This window comes from Actinia tenebrosa, unplaced genomic scaffold, assembly GCF_029948245.1.
Source record: "Actinia tenebrosa isolate PJP-AT-01 unplaced genomic scaffold, QUT_ActTen_1.0 PGA_scaffold11__36_contigs__length_13525064, whole genome shotgun sequence".
Classification (NCBI taxonomy): domain Eukaryota; kingdom Metazoa; phylum Cnidaria; class Anthozoa; order Actiniaria; family Actiniidae; genus Actinia; species Actinia tenebrosa.
The window spans coordinates 12,436,700-12,459,564 of NW_028292571.1; the positions used below are offsets into that span (position 1 = coordinate 12,436,700).

The 22,865-nt window shown below is 38.6% G+C and overlaps 1 protein-coding gene across 1 annotated transcript; it reads right to left on the reverse strand.

Moving 5' to 3' along the window:
• Positions 1-4,692: 4,692 nt before the first annotated feature.
• LOC116297675 (uncharacterized) lies at positions 4,693-22,080 on the reverse strand. The gene is made up of 21 exons (XM_089027324.1): positions 21,817-22,080; positions 15,542-15,640; positions 15,348-15,451; positions 14,916-15,008; positions 14,586-14,832; positions 14,379-14,499; positions 14,007-14,146; positions 13,557-13,787; positions 13,012-13,307; positions 12,850-12,919; positions 12,713-12,783; positions 12,509-12,631; positions 12,279-12,407; positions 12,070-12,198; positions 11,844-11,978; positions 11,105-11,239; positions 10,570-10,707; positions 9,682-9,810; positions 8,317-8,500; positions 7,545-7,591; positions 4,693-6,545 (listed from the first exon to the last, which is right to left on the reverse strand). Exons 1-21 carry the CDS (start codon positions 21,936-21,938, stop codon positions 5,740-5,742), a joined length of 3,549 nt encoding a protein of 1,182 aa, XP_088883450.1. The 5' UTR covers positions 21,939-22,080; the 3' UTR covers positions 4,693-5,739.
• Between the last annotated feature and the right edge of the window lie 785 nt (positions 22,081-22,865).

A 22,865-nucleotide genomic window follows, 5' to 3' on the forward strand; every position in this document is an offset into this window, starting at 1 on the left:
TCCTTATCGTTTTGAAGTGCACATAGCCATTGTATTCCTAACAATAGTTCGGTAGCAAACGGTACATATTGTTTATTCTAGTTTTCTATGTGTCTGTCTTGGCGTTTAAAAACATATAAAATGGTAAATGAACATTGTATAAGCACCAGTCGGGATCAGGCTGGTAGCATGCGATCTTAAATTCAGTGTGTTTTTGTGTAAGATGTGCAGCCTTCAGCTTATTTTTCAAAGTTTCTTCACTTAGTCTTTTAGCGGCTTCTCGTGATTCCCCCAGAGAAGCTAGTCTCACTAGCACATGTTTATGATCAAAAATTTACATTAATTCTATTCCTCCATGATTGTTGTGCTAGTATACTTTTTATGTATTATATGTGGAACTGTTTAAGAATAATTTTACTAAATATTCGTCCGTTTCTTTTCCTTTCGTTCTTCTTATTGAGGTTTTATTTTTTTTTTTTTTATTTATTTTTTTTTTAAATGAGCATTTGACACATGTATGCATATAATTAATAAAAAAATTATACTTTATTTAAACTATCAATATCATTTATTTAGCTCGCATCTTGCCTCAGTCTAGCCTCTCCCAGCATGGTCGATGTAAAGCGAATTCTCATTATCAATATTTACGAAAAAGGAGTTGCAACCGATAAGATATTGCTTAATTCATATCAGAAACGAAAGGCAGTATTCTAGATTCCGTAATGATAAAAGGGTAAATTATACACCTTGAAAAGATGAAAAAACTGACGTTTCGGACGCTATTCTGTCGTCGAAAGTAAAAGAGTAAAAGTTTCGGAACTGGCCAGCCAAGCTTAGAAGCTTGCGTACCCCACATTTTTGCTCGACATTAAGCCTAAAGTCAAAATTTCCAGTTCATGCAAAAACATAAAACCCAACTGGTTTTCCTGCACTTCAGCAGCAGCTTGCAAGGTGAAATCACTCAATTTGGAGAAAGGAAAAAAAAAAATGCTGCACGAAAGCCAATTAAACATAGAAAAAATGACTTCAAATTATTTGAATCCAAAGGCGATTTCGTCGTCTAAAAAATTTTGCCTAAGAAAAATTTACTTGGACAAAACCGAAAAATGGCATTACTACAAGACAGCGTGAAAAGTCTACAACTTGTTCGCGCACAATCAAACATGACGGTTGCCGAAGCATGAACTAGCGTGGGAGATATTTTATGTGACAAAAAAAAAATAAATAAAAAAAAAAATAAAAATAAAAAATTTAATTACCCTTTAAGTTACGTTGGTCTCTATTTGATCCGATTTCAGTAAAACGTCTAGCGGGCAGCTTTCTATCTCTGCAGTCTTATGACGCCACAATCCAACCAATTCTACCATCCATCAAAACAATCTTGAAACTCAACACCACTACGCGACCGCAAAACACCACTGAGACGAAGAGCACGATCCTTTGTGAGAACCGGCTAAAAGTGGATTGATTGGCTTTATTAATTCATTAAATCAAAACAACTTAATTAATGGGGATACGTGGTTGCTATTGTTTGGATTGCATTTGGAGAGGTAATGCCTTAGCGTCTTCGTATATTGGTAATAGTCTTGAATCAGTGGGCTGTAACGTTTTATACCACGCGGAACTGGAATAATCAGATGAAAGTGAAAAAAAAGACCTTCACATCTTATTAAACAAACTCTAGGCTAATCAAAGTCAGGACATGACGAGCTGACTTACAGATCAAACCCTGAATTAACCTTCTCTAGGTTGATCTAAGTCAAGACATGGCAAACTCACAGATCAACTGAAACAACCTCTTGGCTGTTCTTAGTTAAAACCAAATTGAATTTAGCTCGTTGGATTCTTACGCAAAGGCTATACGCCCTAATTCAAAGTAAATAACGCATGATGAGTCTATCCGAAATAATTCATATCCCTCATCCATTTTGATTCATTATTCTCAAAACGTTGTTACCATAGAAACAATGCGCCTTCGCTGATGGGTAACTGTCTTGTACCCCTTGAAGATAAAAAAAATCAGTTTGTATAATAATATAGACTTTTTTTAAAGATCATTAAACAGTTTGGAGTAAAGAGCATGAAATATAGGAATACTGATAAATACTTATATGACGCGGGTGGTTTATCGCATTAAACAATAGAGGTATAATTAACTACTGCCTTCCATTATTCTCGTAAACAATATGGTTTGTTTGGTCTATACCGCATGATGCACGCAACTCGATTAAATCAATTCGACTTCAATCAGGTTAGGCCTAAAACAAGTATTAAGTCTAGTTCAGAGGTTGAAATTTTGCCGCGTAAAATCTAATCTGATCACAGATAAGCAGCTCTGGAAAGTTACTTTTGCTTCAGAAAGTCCTCTACGGTGAGTCAACATACGCCCCCATTTGCCGTTTTTATTAGAAGCCATGCAAGTGAACCGTCCACGACTATGACGAAATACAGTAAAAACTCGCATAAAAGAACAAGAGGGTTAAGAACACCCAGCCTGAATTTGGGCGTTTTAAGTACCATGTAAATAAGAACACAATCAGCCTGAAATATTAAAAAGTGTTCTTAAAAGACAAAAATCACTATTAAATTCCTCCTCATCAGTACTCATGTATACACTGATGGGGGGGGGGGGGGGGGGGGGGGGGGAGAGTTTAGATTACAGTGTTACCAGTAGCAGACTCCAAGCCTGACCTGACAATATTTATTTTTCTACTGTTTTGATACAGTTATTATTATATGACCGTTAATCTTAGAGCCTGGACACACTAGCAAATCGAGCAATCTGATTGGATAGATCGCATCGCGGACTGGTCTAGATTCTCCGGTATTAACCGGTCCGATCGCACATTAATCTTACGGCGAAAACATTTTGTCCTTTTCAATAAGAAATTGTTAAATAATAAAACTCTTATCAACCGAGCTTGCTCGGTCTGTACGGGATAATCTTGACCTCGGTCAAGATTATCCCGTACAGACCTCCCGCTCGGTTAATAAGATCTAATTATTGCAGTCAAGAATTTTTTAATAACATTTTTGAACTTACATATTGATATCATCTACATGTATTGGTAGTCTAGCTATCTATAGTAATACTGTTATATATTTTAGAAACATTTATTTTAAGAACACCGTAAGAACACCTTCAGGCTGATTTTTCAGTAAACACCCGTTAAATAAGGACAAAATCAGCCTCAACTCCAAATATGGGTGTTCTTTTATGCGGGTTTTTACTGTACTAACTTTCGAAATGTCATATCAGTACTTTTGCAAGCTTTTTTACCCAGCGTTTAAGTTTCCTTGTTACTAGTCACATGTGGTATTCAAAACGCCTACGTATTAGTCCACAGAGTAAAAACGTTATTCATTATCATGTTTTTTTAATATTTAACTTCGTAAGTGCTTTATTACTAAATTGAGCATGGAAAAAGCTTTTTTTTTTTTATTCGTTTTATTACATAGCTAGTCATTTTCTTTTTATGTATCGAATTTATTTACGCAAAAAGAAAGACTTTCGCAGGATCTAGCAGCACTTCGCGCGCGCGGATGCATGGCGTCATCACAGTGCTTCGTTCACTAATAAAGCACAGTTTCCTACCAATCAACGCGCGCGTACAATCCAAGCTATATAATATTTTTTGTATATCTAAAAGTTACATGGTTTTTAATTTTATATGTCATTCTGTGTCATCGCATGGAAAGAGTCATGTACCGCATGATATATAGCGTTTTCTCCCCGGATATTGCTTACCCGCCACCAATCAAGGAAAATGGCTCGAGGAATGCCAGCCGGATGTTCTTCATCGAGAACTGAAAAGTTGGTGATATAAATCACCTTTAATATTTCCGGGGTTTTTCCCCTTTCTTTCAGCCAAAGGGCCGGTAAAGCATGCACTGCTTATTTTAAAACACAGGCCGGGACGCCCTACCTGGGAGAAACGCTTCATAATAGTGACACGACGTCCTTGGTTTAAAAGGGTTAGCCACTGGCTAACAAACTTGTGGCGTCCTCCTTTCATGATCGAATTGGGATTTGGGAGTTGAAGGAGAAAAGCCCTCGAAGCACAGCACATGACCAACTTAACTTTTCTCACATACAACACCGAGCCCAGCGGGACTCGAACGCGCGTTGCCGTTGATGAGAAGCCCATTCATGTTCGCAAAGCCTACTCATTAATCAAATCATAGGGTTAATATTTGGCTAAAAAGTAGGGTCTGGGATAGAGAATATGCTACGTCACCCGTGCTTCCTCACCTTTCTTAAACGGGTTTTCTCTTTTTTCACTGGCTTGGCTTGCTGTTTGCATCAGTATATCACGGAACTGACACCCATATAATGCCTCTTAGGTAAAATTGGTGCATCTTAAAGCCCCGTTTACACTAACGATTTTTGCTGCGATTTTTTTGGCGATTCTGTCCATAATAAATAATGGTAAAGAATTTACTCGTAAAGTTTTATTCAGGATACCAAAATTTTCCTTTACGAATGTCTCTTTTGAAGGATGAGACAAAAGATTTTATGTTTCCGAACATTGCCACAAAAATCGCGCAAAAATCGCCAATGTAAACGGGGCTTAAGACGGTTCAGTTTTACCGGAATACGAGGGAGAAACACCAGGAAAAAGAATGGGATGTAATATTAAGGTCCATACATGATTTTCATTTGAAGACAAATTGATTTATGAGCTACAAAAGTAGCATAGAAAATATTGATTATATTTATTTTATCCTTAAAGACTTGATTTGACTTTGAAGTATTGATTATATTTATTTTATCTTTAAAGACCAACGATAATTATATAAATATATCTTATTTCTTTAGATATAGAGACGGTCTCTATGTCAAATATTTATGTGATATCGTAGTGTTTTTTCTTAAGAGCTATTGCTATCTTCAAACATTGACAATATATAGATTTATACTGATATTATTATTTTCTTCGAAAATATATGATATATGATATGAATTTTTAAAAACTATCACTAAAACACATCATTAGAAATTAGCCTTTTTTCACAAGAATGTTCGCTTAAAGTTGCACACCGTCATCAAGATTAGTGTTTTCCCCCTTTTTTCCGTTTTAAGTGAAAAAGGGCTTGTAAGAACGTACATTGCTAGCAAATCTATGTTATCTACATCTCTACATCAGCTACAATAATAATTATTTCCCCCAAAGAACATTGAATATACTTTATATGAGAGACGTCACGTATCGATTATAGTTTACCAAGCAGAACTCCATTTAGTGCTACTAAAGGGATATTTTGATAAACGATTGGAAAATTTGAATGAAAAAACGATGACTGATCACTGACGTCAATGTAAAAACGTTTTGTTTCGGCTTGGAAGCAACATTATATTTGTTGCACGTAGCAATGTTTCGCATCAGGCTAAACTAAAAATCGGGGAAACATGCGCGCGGTAAACAGGTTTCCTCGTTAGGCCAGGACCTAAGATTTTGCAGAGAAAATATAAGAACGTATTAGTGGAAGTTGCGCTAAAAATTCATAACGAGTATGATGAATTATTGGCCTTTTTATTCTTTTTTGTTTCATAGGTTAACTTTTTGAATCGAGTAACGCATTTACTTTGACTTTCGGTTTGATTTTCATAGGATGTCATAAGCATTCCGCCATTTTGAAAAAATAGCGTCCACTAAAAACAGCCCCATGATTTAGCGCGCTTTTTACTCGTTAAATGTTTTCTGCGCAACTTCATCAGAAAGGCCAGTTTGACTGATTTGTGTAATATAATATTTTATATCAAATTGATTTCTCGTGATTTGTATCTATATTTCCATACAAGTCGTTCACGACGTCCAGTCCCTCATTATCGTAACACGCATCACTCGGGTCAGCATCAATCTTTGAATATGCAGCCTCGCTGCGGTTTAGAGAAAAACCCCGCGGTTTCCGCTCACGACAATCTGACTGTACATCACTTGTTGCTTCGTATAAAGGGTTCATATCCACATCATTTCCGGTTCTGCTGCTTCCGGTAGTGACGTTGTCGTAATCAGGATCACCTGCGTCAGAATAGATAGGATCTACGGCTTGTATCTTATTGGCTTGAGTTCCGATCACTTCACTCATTTCGTAAATGGGATTGAAGCGCAAATCTGCACCATTGTCCACTTCTTCGCTGTTAAAGCCAGCTTCGTACACAGGATTTGCTCCTGTATCTACGGTCCCCCCACCGCAGTAATCTTCTGGGACTCCATCATAAATCGGATTAATTCCTCTAGGGCAGGCAGGGGGAGCTGAAAACGGCTCAGGCCCAGTTTCATAGAGAGGGTTCTGTTCCTGGTCTGTGTAACTCTCGTATATAGGGTTTCCTCCCTGAGCCACGGCGTCTGTAGAGGACTCGTACAGGGGATTATCCGTTGCTTCAGTGGGTGATGCACTGTTATTGTTCGACGCTATACGAGCCTGTGTAGCAATCGTCATGTCGTAATTTGGATTCGTAACAGAAGTGTTGGTGTGGCTCTTTGGTTTTGTCTCTGTGGCACTGTCATAGATTGGATTCATGGCGATGTCCGCTGGATCTTGATGGCTCACGGAATCTCGATCTTATGAAAATGAACAAAAAAGAAACGTTTTAATCATTGCGAATTAAAGGTAGCATCATTAATTTGGATAGCGTGTTTCCCAGCTCTTGGAAAAGCACGTAGAATATAGCACAGGGCCCGGTTGTACAAAGGGTGGGTAAATTGGATAGATTTATTGGATAACATCATCGGTTTATCCACTGGATATGGATGCATCTGTCGGATAGCGCTATCCACCCTTCGTACAACGGGGCCCTGATGTGCACTTATTGAAGTGAGAAGCGCGACTGTTAAGGCCGGTTTAGACGGTACGATTTTCGCCTACAACTATCGTATACAACACGCTCGCGCCATCCTACAACTCGAGTCGTAGCGTGTAAATCAAGCCTACAACTCGCCTACGACAGACGAGAGCGTGTTGTATACGATAGTTGTAGGCAAAAATCGTACCGTCTAAACTGGCCTTTAGAGAGGGAAAAAAAACGTAAAATTTCCAATAGACCATTGCTTATAGCAACAGAGCTTTAGGGGTCGATAAAACGAACGTTTGCATGGTTATGTTGTTTTGTTTGTTTTAGAGAAACCAGAATGTCATGTGTAGGCAGCCATGCATTTAAAAAGTCCATTTGAATGCTGCTTAAATATGACATGTAAGAGTATGTCTATTAAGACCGACTAAATTTTTCGTATGCGAAACTAAATTTTTGTTCTCTGTTCTCTGGTAGTCCTATAGCGGCTACAATATTAATAAAAAAAAGTGTTATCACTATCCCGGCATAAAACTAAAGTGAACAATAGTCCCTTTCACAGTTCACAGCACCATATTGAAAGCTGGCAGTGCATTTGCATTGAAGCGAGGACGAACGGCGAGCTAGAGACCTTTTTTAACACCTTGAACAATTATTCAAATGTTTCTATCATTGTAAGCTCAACGTTCGTCTCGCTTCGATGCAAAGGTACGGCTACCTTTGAAGATGGAGAGGGAACTGTGAAGGGGACTAATAAGAATGTACATCTTACCATTCCTTCCCTTGCAGCGCGAAGGGATTAATTTTCTTGCAGTTAACCTGAAATCAAAAGAAACTTTGATAAATCTAATATTATTCACAATAAAGACATAACCTGGGACCAAAAAAGTTTTTGTTAACAAATACTTTTTAGCTGATCTTCGTGTAATCCAACATGCATGGCCGCAATCGCATGTCTCTGTTAAATAAAATATTTATTGCATGGAGGTAACCACATCATTTGAGCTTTTCTCGTTCGTAATGTACACCAGTATGGCAGCCATGTTGTCGATTGCATCATTCAGTGTGACGTCATAACCGCCATCATCAGCTTTGTCATAGACACCTATTTCAGAAATCGTTGTCACACCAAAAGCCTCAAGCAACAAGACAAGACCGCAGAGAACGCCGATACTTTTAGCTAAGGTATGGTGCATTTTCATTTATTTACTTCACAAATTGCTCCAAGCAAGGCTGCTTGAGATGATAATTAGCGTAGAGCTATAGCCACTTGCATAGACCATGAATATATCAATTATAATTAAAAGTACCGACGTTCTCTGGAGCCTTGGCTTGTTACTTGAGGCTCTTGGTGCGACAACGATCTTCGAAATAGGTGTATACCAACAAGTCTGTCATGCTTACAATATATTGTTTGTCCGTTTGTTTTCGTTTGCCGCCATATTGGCGTAACTGACAGAAATATTCTACATAGATTCTTCTTAATCACACTATAACAATAATTTATTAAACAAATACCTTGTAAATAAACAGTATGTAAATACCTTTTCCCTACTCCTCCAGCCGGATTTCTGCGCTTTATTCTCCAATACACCAAACCAAGTACAATCATAATCACGAGTAACAATATTGCAACGGCAATGACAGCGGATATAATAGTAGTCGAGCCACCGTCACCACCTTGTTGTCCAGAAAAACCACTAGGATCCGATGAGGGAGACGCTTCCACTAGTATGAAATAAATAATATTGATCGATTTATTAGTAATTAATATTGTTTCTTTGTTCACTATTAAAGTTTCAGAAGAAGAATACTATCAATTAATGCGAGTGAAATCCTTCCCATTAAGCCAAAAGTGGACTAAGAATGGTAAAAAGTGAATATTTTTGCAAGAAGGGAATTTAACTAGCTTCCTCCAGTTTTCCGTGGTATGTCCATCTAGCCGTCAAAATGTTGTTGACTCACAAGGTGTAGCCAGCTTACTAACAAAAACTAGGGAAAAATTTGAAAGAAAAACTGTCTCAAGCACAAGCGCTAGCTCCGTGTGCTTGAGACCACGAGGCGATTAGAGAGTTGCTGACGTAATTTATTGGTATATCCTCCTATTTACCCCGTGTCAGCAATCAGAACGCTAGCTAGAAAATTCACAATCGTGGTAAATTCTTTTTCTAAGGAAAAATAAAGAAATCACTTCACCCAAATGCACTCGTTCTAATGATAAACACTAATTTATCGTTTGTCGAATAGCAGGCCTAGTTTATAGGGAGTGATAATATTGCGTTTAGCACGTTACGCCATCGCGACCATATTGGGGGTATATTGTGACGAAATATTTCTCATTAGCTTCTATTTTACACATATACCACTTGCACTGAGTCCCGAGAGGAATTTGTTCTTAGCGACAAAGCTATAGTGCTTCTTTTTTTTGCATAAGAAAAGAAAGCCTATTGTTTTGTCCACTAGAACAATTCCTCTAGGAAATCAATGCAAGGGGTCTATACTATCAACATGCCCACCCCAGCTTTCTTTTTCTGAATCTCTTGAGAATAAGGGACTTTGCAATAATTATATGGAGAGGGGTTCTAAATCTAGTGGGAGGGGGGGAGGAGTTAAATTATAGTGTAGAATGGGGGGAGGTGGGTGTTGGTAGTAATTTTATCTTCAAGAAGGGAAGGGTTGAGAAGCTATTTTAAATTTAGTACAGGGGGGAGAGGGGGGGGGGGGGCTTAACTTTACTTTAAGGCCTACTTTGCTCATTTCAGAACCCCTCGACCCCTCCAGATAATTATTGTAAGTCCCTAACCGCAAACCATAAATTCAGTCTCCCGATTAGACACTCGTATCTATAGATATAATTTATAGTAATGATTATAAAATTAAATATAAACGCTTATAGTAATTTTACTTACGTTCTTCGCAGTATTTCCCGCCATATCCTGGCAAACACGTGCAATTGCCATCAACTATGTCACACGTGCCGTTATTCATGCACTTACAGGAATGTGAACAGCCTTGTCCATACGTACCAACAGGACATGCTGGATAAAACAATTATTATTCGAATATAAGAAATAGGTTATAAAACAAATTCAGTAAGTGTGAGATACAACATGGCGAGCGAGTTTTCTGGGAGACAAATCGTGCCTGTCAGTAAATCGACGAAAAAAGCATTAAGATCGCACAGTGATTCTTTGACATCCCGACATTGAATTTAATACTAATTTACCCCGAACTATCAGTGTTACTTTTTTCGGGTCAAAAACTAGTACCCAAAGAAAACGGTTTAAACGTGAATCGTAGTTGCCACTCTATACATCAATGGTATAGGAGAAAGAGAATAAAGCTTGCTCAAATAGAACCACAGGATCTCAAGCGAATTTAATACTCTTAAAAGTAGTTCTGTAGATCAGTTTTATTATGACTATCAGTTGAGTGAGAAATAGCAAGCCTTTCTACCAAGCGCTTTGATTATTGCAAAGGGTAGAAACGCCTTGCTGGACCAATAATTTGACTGCCTCATGCGCCTTCTGGCGTGAGGAGTGGTAATGAGAAACTTCAGGTATAAATCTGTGTTGCATTCATAAAATTAAATGTCTGCGGTAATTAGACCTCGGCTTCCTCCATGAAAATATCAAGCAACGAAATCTCTCAAAAGGGGTTTTCTTCGATTTTCCTCCCTCTGCCAACCTTAAAATGGTACTGAATTTCATGCAGTGCCCTTAGAACTGCAGAGAGGTTGTTTCAGTGTTCGATATAATCTTAGTTGTTATTTTTCTCCCCTAAAAACATCTACTTACTTTCGTTGCAGTAAGCACCTTGAAGACCGGGTTTACAGTAACAGGTGCCCGTCACGTGATCACATACACTAAGCATGGTTTCACTTCGACATTGACATTTTTCTCTGCAATTGAACCCAAAAGTACCGACAGGACATTCTGAAATAAAGCCAAAAATAAGAATAAACTAGTTACTAGTGCTTAGTATTAAGACAATTAAATTGTAGTGTAATACTCTACTCGTATATCTGAGCAGAGCTTGTAGGAGTTTTCCTGGAAATTAAATTTTCTACAGGTTCTCAAAATTTTCCACGCTAAATTTCAATTCCTTCTTATGAGAAAGCTGCGAACTTACTCTCAACCCATAGTCAAAGGTGTTTTTTTCAGAGTTCTATAAAATCCTTTCAGAGTTCTATAAAATCCTAACTTCAAGTTAATTACCAAATGAAACCTCTTGTTAATTTTTATTCTTATGAACGTTAAAAAAACTTTTTTTTTTTTTCTGTTTTGAAAGTTTAAAAAGAGATATAAATGCATTGGTCATGCCATCAATTACCTTTTTCACACCGTTCACCAGTATATCCATCATTGCAGGTACACGCTCCGGTCATGTGGTTACATTCAAGAGTATTAGTTGATCTACAGCTACACTTGGATGTACAGTTATTGCCGTATGTACCCTGTGGACAAACTGATACCAAATTCACAAGAAAGTGATGTACTAATATATATATATTAGATTGTGACAATGTTCTCAGAGTACCTTTCGACTGATATGCAGTTGCATCATATCAAACCTCTTGGGAATATATTATTTACTTATGTATGAGTGTATAATAATAATTGTATATCTTTATTGTAATATTATCGTTGTTATTATCATTGGTATTATTTATTATTATCATTATTATTATTATTATTATTATTATTATTATCATTATCATTAGAGTGCAAACAATTAATCCATGAAAGACTAATAACTAAATAGTACAAAATAGTGCTAATTAAACAATAGAAAACAATAAAATTTGCATAAAATTGTGCTATTTAGTATTACTAAAGTTTCACGGTTATATTGTTTGCACTCTATTATATTATTAATATTATTGAAAGAAATGAAAATATCAGAAAAAATCTGAGCCCCAGATGAAGGAGCTCTATTATTATTATTAATATTACATAATGGTTGCAAACTATCATTAGTCAAGTGTACGGTACACGGTCTTTATTGAAAATAAATTTCTAAAGAAAGAGGGTATATCTTGAAGAATCATGTTAAAAAAAAGAGTCCTTACACAAGGTGCACTCGCGTCCAGTCCATCCCGGTTTACAGTAGCATGCGCCGTTCACGTGATCACAAGACGCTGTGTTTTCTCCATAACACTGACAGGCTGATACACACTCTCGGCCATAAAAACCTTGTTTACATGCTGTGAAAATATATAATGTCACTGGTAAAGATTTTTTATCAATATATTGCCAACTATAAATCATGTTTGCCTATAGTCATGTTTGTAATACCTTTTTCACATTGGTTCCCCGTCCATCCTGGTGAACACAGGCAAGCACCGGTCACGTGATCGCACGATGACTGGTGCTGACAAGTACAAGTACTGTTGCAGTTTAAGCCAAACGTTCCCTCCGGGCACCCTGTGGCAGGCAAACAGGACTGGTTACAGAATATTCAAATAAATCAATGCAAACATCACTGATAATAATGATATATTTACCTTGCTTACAAAGAGTACCATACCAACCGGGTGTACACGAGCAGACCCCAGTCACGTGATCACACGTAGCACCATTTGCACATTGACAAAAAGATTGACATTCATAGCCGTAACTACCTTCTGAACATTCTGGGGGGAAATATAAATAACTTTTGAGACTCCCATTATACTATGGTTGAGAATTAAAGACAGAAAAGTAGTAAGTTGTAGAATCAGCAATTAATTCTTACTTATGCAATTCAGTCTTGAATACCCAATTGGGCAGTTACATGAACCTGTTATTACGTCACAGTGATTATTATTGCAACTGCATTTCCTTTCACAATCGTTACCATAGCGATTAATTGGGCAAACTGTCAAAAAGAAAATAAACACAAAATGAGTAAACGAGGGGATGAGATAAAGGATTCCTCCAACTACAAAGCAAGGCTTACCAATTCTTGTGTCGCATGTTTCACCGGTAAAACCATCCTTACAAAAACAGAACCCTGATAAAGCATGGCATCTAAAATAAAAACGTCATATTAGTAAAAATAATACTTTTTTTCTCAGTCTTATAAACACCCTTTACCTGTCAGTTAGTGTCGTATTACAGCTACATTGATTTCTACATCCGACACCAAATGTCCAGTTTTTACATTCTGTAAAATAAACACAATTTTTGATAAGTTTAAAACCTGAAGATTATAAATGTTAAACCTCCCAAAAGGAAAACAAGACTTTTTAAACTTACTGATGTCACACAGTTCCCCCTGCCACTCCCCCACGCATATACAACGTCCTGTCACGGGGTCACATGATGCACCATTCTGACATAAGCACTTTGATTGACAGTTTTTCCCAAAGTAACCAGCCGGACATGGATTGCTACATTCAACACCAGTCCAACCCGGTAGACAGTCACATGATCCATCCACCTTGCTACATGTTGCATTGTTCTGACATTTGCAGGACGCGGTGCATCCTGGTCCATATTTTCCATCTGGGCATTGTTTACCACAATTTTCACCAATATATCCAGGCTGGCAGCTGTAAAACATCATTAAAAATAATAAAATTTTAGAGACATTTATTATTGCTGCAGACATAATGTGTCTAGAGGATTTCTGACTGAAAAATGGTAGGACACACGGCACGGTAATAAAATAAAGGACACTTTGCAAGTCAATTACAGCGAACTCGAGATAACTACTAATTCAGTCAAACCGCTAGCACACGGCCATCACTCGTATCGAGAGGTTTTCATAGTTTTAACAAATATATTATTTTGGTACTTACGCGCACTCCCCAGTGAATGGATTACAGGTTCCCCATTTTGTGCAATTACAATGTACTTTACATCCAAGACCACCGGCCTCGCCTGCACACTGTTTTTCACAAAACTTGCCCTTATATCCAGAGGTGCAGTTACAGAAACCATCTATCGGTGAACAAGTGGCATTGTTCTGACATGCGCATTTGTCATGGCAGTTGTGACCATATGTTCCTTCTTTACAAAGATCTTCACATCTGGTAAAGAAACGTCTTTCGAAATTAAACATATATAACATTTGATAGATAGTGCTTTAATTAGTAGATTGTGCTTTATTTCCGCAAGCTGCGAAATGTAGGTAATTCGGTTTAAATGACCATCGGAACCAAAAATCGAAGAGAAAAAAAGGTCACTACAATTGGAAAAAACGCTTTTTGAGGATAAATCTCTAATGTATATATGTACATATTACAAACCTCTTTCCTCTGTAACCAGGCCTGCAGTCACATACACCAGTCACGTGATCACACGTTGCACCATGAAGACAGTTTAGACATTTTTGTGCACAGCGGTATCCATATGTACCTGCGGGACACTTTTGGTTACAGATGTCTCCCTAAATATGCAACAAAGGAATTAAAGAGTAACACAGTTATCATTGATTTATTTGAGAAAGAATGCAGTTTCCCATCCAGGGATTGGTTGTTGTGCGTCCTTTCGGAAGCAAAGCTTTTGATAATTTCCAGATGAACAAAATATCGTCATTTACTTTCATTTTAATGCAACGAGATTTATTGCTGTACAAATTTTACAAGACTTGTTCACTTAACAGCTTCCCAGTACATTACCGTCCATCCAGCTGTACAGTTACACGTGCCGTTCACGTGATCACATGAAGCTCCGTTCAGACATGCACACTTCACTGCACAATCCTGTCCATACCAACCACGAGAACATTGTGATTCACAGCTGAAAGAACAGGAAATGAAACAGTTACAGTTTGGTATCCCTTTGTTTGATAGTACACGTCATTAATAGTCATAAAATAAACTTACCGCTGTCCTTGATATCCATTTGCGCATGTGCAGTTACCACTAACAGGGTCACATTTCGCTCCATTAAGACACGTGCATTCGTGTTCACATTTGTCACCATAGTAACCATGATCACATGTCTTATTGCAGTACTGTCCCTCCCACCCTTGGGTACACGTACAGTTACCAGTATGGGGAGAGCATTTAGCGTTATTTTGACAGAGACAGTAATGTCTGCAGTGTGGTCCCCATTTATGTGAAGGACAGTCTGATGAAGAAAGAACAGAAAATTAACACGGACCATATTGAGAAAGATAACAAAGATGTTAGTAGTACAGTGCTGGCACATACCTCTTTCGCACAGTTTTCCATAGTAACCTGAGTTACAAGAGCAGTAGTCTGGTTTGGAACACCTGCCATTCACACAAGGCTGAGTACAAATAGCTGAAAACAGAAACGAATCTATAAGGATTTTCTTTTCGTTGAATGAACAAGCATACTCTCTCCCTTCGTTCCATCCCTTACAGCATTTGTATCGTTTTCTGTAGGATATTTTAGTGACTACCCTAGCATTAGATTATTTACCTTTGGTACACTGATCTCCCACTTGACTCCATCCCTTACAGTATTGGTATTGTTTTCTGTAGGATATTCTAGTGACTACACTAGCATTAGGTTATTTACCTTTGGTACACTGATTTCCCACTTGACTCCATCCCTTACAGCATTGGTATTTTTTTCTGTAGGATATTCTAGTGACTACCCTAGCATTAGGTTATTTACCTTTGGTACACTGATCTCTCACTTGAATCCATCCCTTACAGCATTGGTATTGTTTTCTGTAGGATGTTCTCGTAGCTGTTCGATAGCCCGCCCTGTAAGCAGTCCTATGTACATTAAGAAAAAAACTCTATCAGCCCCATAAATCAGGAGTGCCACGCTGCGAAGCTATAACATCACAATTGTTACCATGTTACCTGTATCGAGTGCATCTACCCCAATTCCATAATCCACATTTATAATTTGACTTGTGTCTGTATGAGACTTGATGTGACTGTGCGTAGGTTTGACTAAAGCTAAGACACAAAAAGAATGAGAAAATACAGTCATGATGTTATTACCAGTAAATAATACTATGGAAGGGAGGAACTGGTTTTTTTTATCCTTTTACTCCTCTTTCGAGAATTCAATGTCAGGCCCATTAATTTTAGAAGGGGTGACGGCCAAGCATTCTGATGACGAACGTCTTGATTATGGATCGTTCTCTAACTGCTCGGCATAACGTTTTAACATGGCGCACGACCAAGTGAGTTACATGAGAACGTGGCATCCAGGGCCAAATGCAAAGAAAAAAATATGGTGTCAATGCAAATTGAGCACTTCTTCTGTCTTTATTTTCATCTTACATTCAGGAACACAAACATTTATCAGATTATAAGCATCAAATCATAAGAAAATACTGTAATTCGTAAATTTGACCCTGGATGCCTCGTTTTCACCCAGCCGTGCGCCATTGTGGACTTACGTGTATTCTTTCTTTGTTTTTTTTTGTTTTTTTTTTGTTTGTTTTTTTTTGTTTTTTGTTTTTGTTTTTTTTGTTGTTTTTTTTTTTTTGTATTTTTTTTGTTTTTGTTTTTTGTCTTCTTGCGTTTCCAATTACAAAATCTGAATTGTAAATATGCTAATTGTATTTTTTTTCCTTTCTTTTTCGTTTTTTTCTCTTAACATTCATTACAAATTTTTATCTTTTTTGCTTATCTAAAAGATTTTAATAGACCAGTTTCGAATTCCAAATTACCGCTGCGTTCCTTGATTACAGACTCATTTGCACAGGGTTAGCCTCGTATCAGTGTTTAGATATTCACAAATACCAACAGAAAAATAAAGAATGCACAACTTCAACAATACAAACATTTTGAAACTCGACGGACCTTGACTGGAACACGTGAATATTTTGCACAAACTCGAGGCAAACCCTGTGCAAATGAGTCTGTAATCAAGAAACACAGCGGTAATTTGGAATTGCCATAGCATAATCCTCGTTTCCGATCGCTTTCACGTGTAAGGTCCCCTAATGATGCTGATTCAAAATTAAAAAACTTGATATTCCAATTATTTTTAATTAAGAAAATGATCGAGTGTCATCAGCCAAACAAATCACGTGCAGCTGCATCAGCTCCGCTGGGAATGTACCTGAGTTTCAAAGGTCCTATCGCCTCCTCTGCCATGCCATGCACGTGGCAAGAGACCGAGTAGTAATGGAACGAGAGAACCTCTGAAACTCAGAGTGTGGGCACTTTAACTTCGGGGGTCCTGAGCCACACAAACACTGTGTAGCAGAATCAGCTCCATTAATAAAGTACTTTGTTTCTCAAAGGTCCTCTTGCCCCGGTGATAATGTGAGACACAAAACTAGTACGGCATTTCGTGACTAAGTCTTTATGTAAATATTAGAGTGTGTGACGAAATGTTCATGTAACCAGATAGTAGTTTTGTAACCAGAGATATAGATAGGGATATATTCTTACACACATGTACTGAGCATAGATCTCAAAGAAAGAAGCAGTAAATATAAGTTCCAGCAAAAACGTGTCAACTATTGGTTCGAACGGGATCAAAAGTACCGTGTGTAACATTTTGGCGACCCTGCCAGGACCGCTAATCGAGGAATTTCTCGTAAAAAGGCGGTTCTCTAGACCTGGAAGACGATTGACCTCGTGGTCAAAGAAGTTGATGTTGTGTTGGACGCACATGGATACGAAATTAGCGTTCCTTTGAATGCTTTCATCGCAAATAAGTCAAGCATTCCCTTCGTATGGTACTGAAGACTTGATGTACGTGGCCTAAGAGGAATTAATGTCCGTTTGAACGCCAGAAAACTTTAGAGAACGTGGTTTTGCAAGATTTGGGGGTGTGGTGTAATAACAGACCAAGCCGGCTACGATGGATTTTGATTTAGAGGCTCAGCAGTTGAGATTGGAGCAAGAAATTTTAAATTTGTCGCTAGAACGCTTGCAGGAGTTAGCAGAACACCTCAAGGTGCCTTGTGAAGATGAAGGAAAACTAAAGTTATCGAGGAAAATACGGAGGACAGTCGAAGAAGTAATAGAGAGCTCAGAGGACAAACAGTTAGTCATTGAAGACATCGGCAAATTCACCAAGGAGAGCAACACAGCGCAGAAGGATGCTGAATACGACAAAGCGAAGAAAGAACTAGAGAAGATGCAAGAGAACTTCAAGAAGATGATGGAGGATTACCAGAAGCAAATCAACGAAGCAAACGAAAAGTTGGTATCTCTACAACCAGATAACAAATCATCAAAACAGGAAGCAATCGAACCGGTATGTACTCTTAGTGACGTAGGCGTCGTAGATGTACGAAATGCACTCAGGCGCGATTTTCGTATCATTGGTATGATTGGAGGAGATACGCACAAAGACCGCTTGTCTCTCGTAAGTCTCTTGAGGCAAATCGAGGTTGGTCTTAAGAACAAATACAGCGAGACAGAAGTAATCGAAGGCGTGATCAGAGCGATTAGTCCATCACTTAAATTAAGATCTTATTTAGAAATGATGCCAGCGCTAACGATAGGAAAACTTGAGCAGATTCTAAAAGCACATTATAAACAGAAATCTAGTACAGAGCTTTACCAAGAATTGACAACGGCATGTCAGGCTGCGAAGGAGTCTCCGCAAGATTTTCTAATTAGAGTCATGGATTTGCGCCAACAAGTTCTCTTTGCATCGCAAACGAACGAAGGAACTGTTAAGTATGACTCTGCGTTAGTAAATGGTTTATTTCGCCACGTGATCGAGACCGGCCTGCAGTCGGAATCCATACGCACAAAGCTTCGGCCACATCTGTTAAACGCTGACGCTAGTGACGAAGAGCTAATGGAGAAATTAAATGCTGCGGCGTCGGAAGAGTCTGAGCGCATGAGTAAGCTGAGTCCTGGGTCACGCAAAGCGCTCGTTAATCAAATTCACGCTCCTGTCGAACAAAACGATAGAAAAATACCAGCGCCAAAGAACCATGGCAGTGGGAAAGCACAGAGTGAAGATAGCTACATGGCAACGCTCAAGGCTCTTCAGGCTGAAGTGGCTGCAATTCGATCGGATTTAAATAAACCGCGCGAAAGAAGGAAGGAAGAGAGGAATGTTCGCCGTTGCACTAAATGTGAAGAAAACAACGCTGAAAGTTGTAGTCATTGTTTTAAATGTGGATCGGGTGAACACTTCGCGCGGGGTTGCAAAACAAAGTCGGGAAACTCCCGACGGCTACGCCCGGGGGACAGGGAGTAGTCCGGGAAAACAAAGAGTCCCATGTGTGCGTGTCGTGCGGAGTACAAGGGAAACAAGAAACAGTCATACTTTGTTCGGGATGCGAAAGTGTTAATTACTGTTCAAGTGCGTGTAAGTTTGCACATTGGAATGAGCACAAAACACTTTGCAATGCAATAGGCTATCTCACCCAGCAAGAGAATGAAGAGATGAGAGAACAAGGATTTTACCGCACACACCTCACGCCAGGACAACTCACCAAAGTTGTTAATTTGGTGGGGAAGAAATGCATGATAACTTGTTTGTTAAATGGTCGCAAAACTGATGCATTATGGGATACTGGGGCTCAGGTTTCTATCCTCCCCAAAGACTGGATTGACAAACAAATGGATGGGACTACCGTGCGTAAAATAGGGGAACTTTTAGATGGGCAAAATCTAAACCTGACAGCGGCCAACGGTACCCCTTTCCCATTTGAGGGTTGGGTCGAAATAGACTTTGAGCTTTTGTCAGGAGGAGAGGGAGCTAAAGTCAAAGTTCCTTTCTTGGTTTCACGAGACCAATTAGACACACCTATTATTGGGTACAATGTTATCGCAGAACTTGTTAAACGTGAAGGGGAAACAAAGGACGGAATAGTAGACAGTATGGCGGCGACAATGACTCATCTGAAAAGAAGCGACGTAGAAGGGCTAGTGAGTACGCTGCGCGCGGTTGATCCATACTGCGAACTTGCCGAAATTAAAACTTGCAAGCGAGACATTGTAATACCCAAAAAGCAAGCAACAATTATAAAGTGCTCAGCAAAGGTTGGTCCGACTGAGGGTAAGATTCCAGTTTTGTTTGAACCAGACCCCCAAGCCTCGTGGCCGAGTGAAATAAATGTACCAGAATTAGAAGCAGTTCCTCCTACAGAACCGGAAGGCAGACCAGTCCGCGAGAGACGCCGTCCACAGACGCTAACCTACAACACTCTTGGGACACCAATGACTAACTGGTACCATGCAAATGGTATCGCAGCTTACCCTTATTACGGAGGGACGTATCACTACCCCGCTCCTGCACACGGAGGGACCTTCATCAACCCACCAGTCTTGTCTAGACAAGGACAAGTTCAACAACCTTACAACCAACCTGTATACCCATGGACAGTGTATCGCCAACAGTTTAATGGCTACAACACTTACAACCCGCAGTACTAACAGATATATTTTTAGCATATTATTCTTATAGTTTATCAAAAAAAAAAAAAAAAAACTGGAACGGGACTGTGTCAAATACACAATGATTAGTCAGGGACTACACACGTCCTACTACACGAAACATTAGAGAGACGACGTGCCCAGCGCCGGCGGACAAGAGAAGTCATATGGACTATAGAAAACGAGACAGCAATTAACTGATTGGGCCTGATCAACCCAATTCACTTGAACTCTATAATCTGTAGATAGTCTTTGAATAGTGTACACGTCTGATTTATGTTTAGTGTTTTGTCATGTCCAGGAGGACATCATTTTAAGTGGGGGAGTATGTGAGACACAAAACTAGTACGGCATTTCGTGACTAAGTCTTTATGTAAATATTAGAGTGTGTGACGAAATGTTCATGTAACCAGATAGTAGTTTTGTAACCAGAGATATAGATAGGGATATATTCTTACACACATGTACTGAGCATAGATCTCAAAGAAAGAAGCAGTAAATATAAGTTCCAGCAAAAACGTGTCAACTATTGGTTCGAACGGGATCAAAAGTACCGTGTGTAACAATAACGACGCACTAAGAGACCGAATAATAATGTAACGAGAGAGCTAAAATCATGAGTGTGGGCCCCTCTTTTGTAGAGTTAAAACTTCCAAGGAATAATGGTGGTGTTATGTTAGGCAATGCTTCTTATACAACTTGCTTGCATTTATGGTACACTCTGTTGGTGCAGCTAGAATGCACTTTAATGTGCAAGCATGCATTTGCGGCGGCCACACTAGTACGTAATCGGTAATTACTACGGTTCAAACCTTCAAGAGGTTTGTGCTCTGATCCAGCGGATCTGTCTTGTTGTACTCTCTACCCTGACCTGAAGTTGCTTTCTTGGTCGTCCTTATCGCTCTATTCGTTGCTATTTAACAAGTAGACCCGAAACCTGAATGGTTTATGAGTTTATAGCCACGCCGAATGGTTTCTAATCGTTTTAGCCTAAACCTAATAATCGATCAGTTAAATGAATACAAACAATTTTAAAATTAGATTAAAATTAATTTATTTTTGCGTTTTGGTTTTCAAAACCACTACTCTTTGATACTAGTGGTTTATCACTAACAGACCACTAGTAGTCCAGCCAATTAGAGCGCGGGATTTGTGATAGACCATTAAGAATGACCATGAAATAGAGTGCAAACAATATATCCGTGAAACACTAATTACTAAATTGTTCAAAACAGTGCTAGTGAAACAATAGAAAACAATAGAATTAGCATAAAGTAGTGTAAGTTAGTATTACTAATATTTCACGGATATATTGTTTGTACTCTAGTTAATAAACTAAATTAGATCGTTAATTACCGAAGAGAGGTTATACATCCCCAACCCCAACCCCAATTTAACTTTCCATAATTACATTTTTTATCATAAAAAGGGTACTAAGTAATTTTCAAATAAATGACTAAAGAGGCAAAATGTAAAACGTATTATATACTTGGTTATGTAAATGGTTTAAATATTTGCTGATGCTAAAAGGTCAAACATTTCTTCATGAATGTACAGTTTATCAATGCGGATAAAATGATTCTAGAACGAATATCCCTTTCTAAATTCTACCAGTAAATTTTTAAGTCAAACATGGAATAGCTATGCGTTAGCACCCAAGTTAAAGTGAAATATGGCTGGAATAGAGAAGCAGCTTGTTGAATAAAACTTGAAAGGCAAAATATTGCACAATCTTTGAGACAAGACAACAGTAGAGTTACCAAACTTACCTTACGGTTTTGGAGCAAACATTCGCTCCATTCGGCGCTAAATTCCCTCTGCTCTTCCGTACAACAAGCAACACAACTATGCACAAACCAAACACAAAAAACTTACAAGTTCCTAGCGACATGGTCTAGCTAAAATGGAGAGACAAATAAGCCCACACTCAACAGTTCCAGCTTCAGCAAGTCAGAGCCGGAAATACAGCCAGGAGTTAAAAATTAACCTATCTGCTTTCGATACATGATCACCTTGTAATCATAATGGTTTTAGACAAGTGACAGTAACCTGTCACTCAGGGATCGTCTGAGGGGTCGATTAAATTAGAATCTGAGAAACAAGCTAGAACACTATTTTTCCTTCCAACGCAATCAATCCAACAGGTTTCTAAACCCCTTACAACTCAAAAACCAAGATCAGTACTTCCTAGGCATGTACCTCTTTACACCATGCAACACTTTACTCGTCGAAAACTTTAAAATGCTTCGCTATTTTTATCGATGCTCACGCAATATTATGTATATTAATTTCATAGTATGTTGGTATAGTTCGTTACGGTCAACCTTCTAAATTGCATATATGTATATATGCATAAAAATTGGATTTTTTGTGACGTTTTTAAACCGAATTCCGACAGATCTATCTCGGATCTCAGTGTTTGTTTCATCTATAACCTAATTGAACCCTACTGACACTGGGAGGGAAAAAACTCGAAATTTCGAGTTAGATTTACATGTGGAACTAATAACCAGAGCGAGTTAAACTCATCACACGTAGATGAGCTTGGCGTTGGTGCTTGGGTGGGAGGAGCCTCGGGAACTCGGCGGAGGTCAGCGGTTACTATGGCAACCCTATCACCTCCCACCTAGCACCGTCACACTGACTTGGCAGTGGAATACTTACCTATACTTACCTTAGTGGAGGGTGGGTGGGAAAACAAATAGCGTTGGTGTAGCGTACAAACTGCGTAAGCTAGCGTTAGCGATATGAGATAGCGCATAGCGTTAGCGAAATCGGATAGCACGTGGCGTTAGCGAAATTGGATAGCACCCGATGC

What these genes read in the sequence shown, in the direction of transcription:
- LOC116297675 (XM_089027324.1), bottom strand. Translation starts at nt 21,938, where the DNA reads ATGTCGCTAGGAACTTGTAAGTTTTTTGTGTTTGGTTTGTGCATAGTT. An exon ending in CCATTCACTGGGGAGTGCGC is followed by an intron (nt 13,308 to 13,556) that starts GTAAGTACCAAA and finishes GATGTTTTACAG; the next exon opens with CTGCCAGCCTGGATATATTG. An exon ending in GGGGGAACTGTGTGACATCA is followed by an intron (nt 12,920 to 13,011) that starts GTAAGTTTAAAA and finishes TTTATTTTACAG; the next exon opens with AATGTAAAAACTGGACATTT.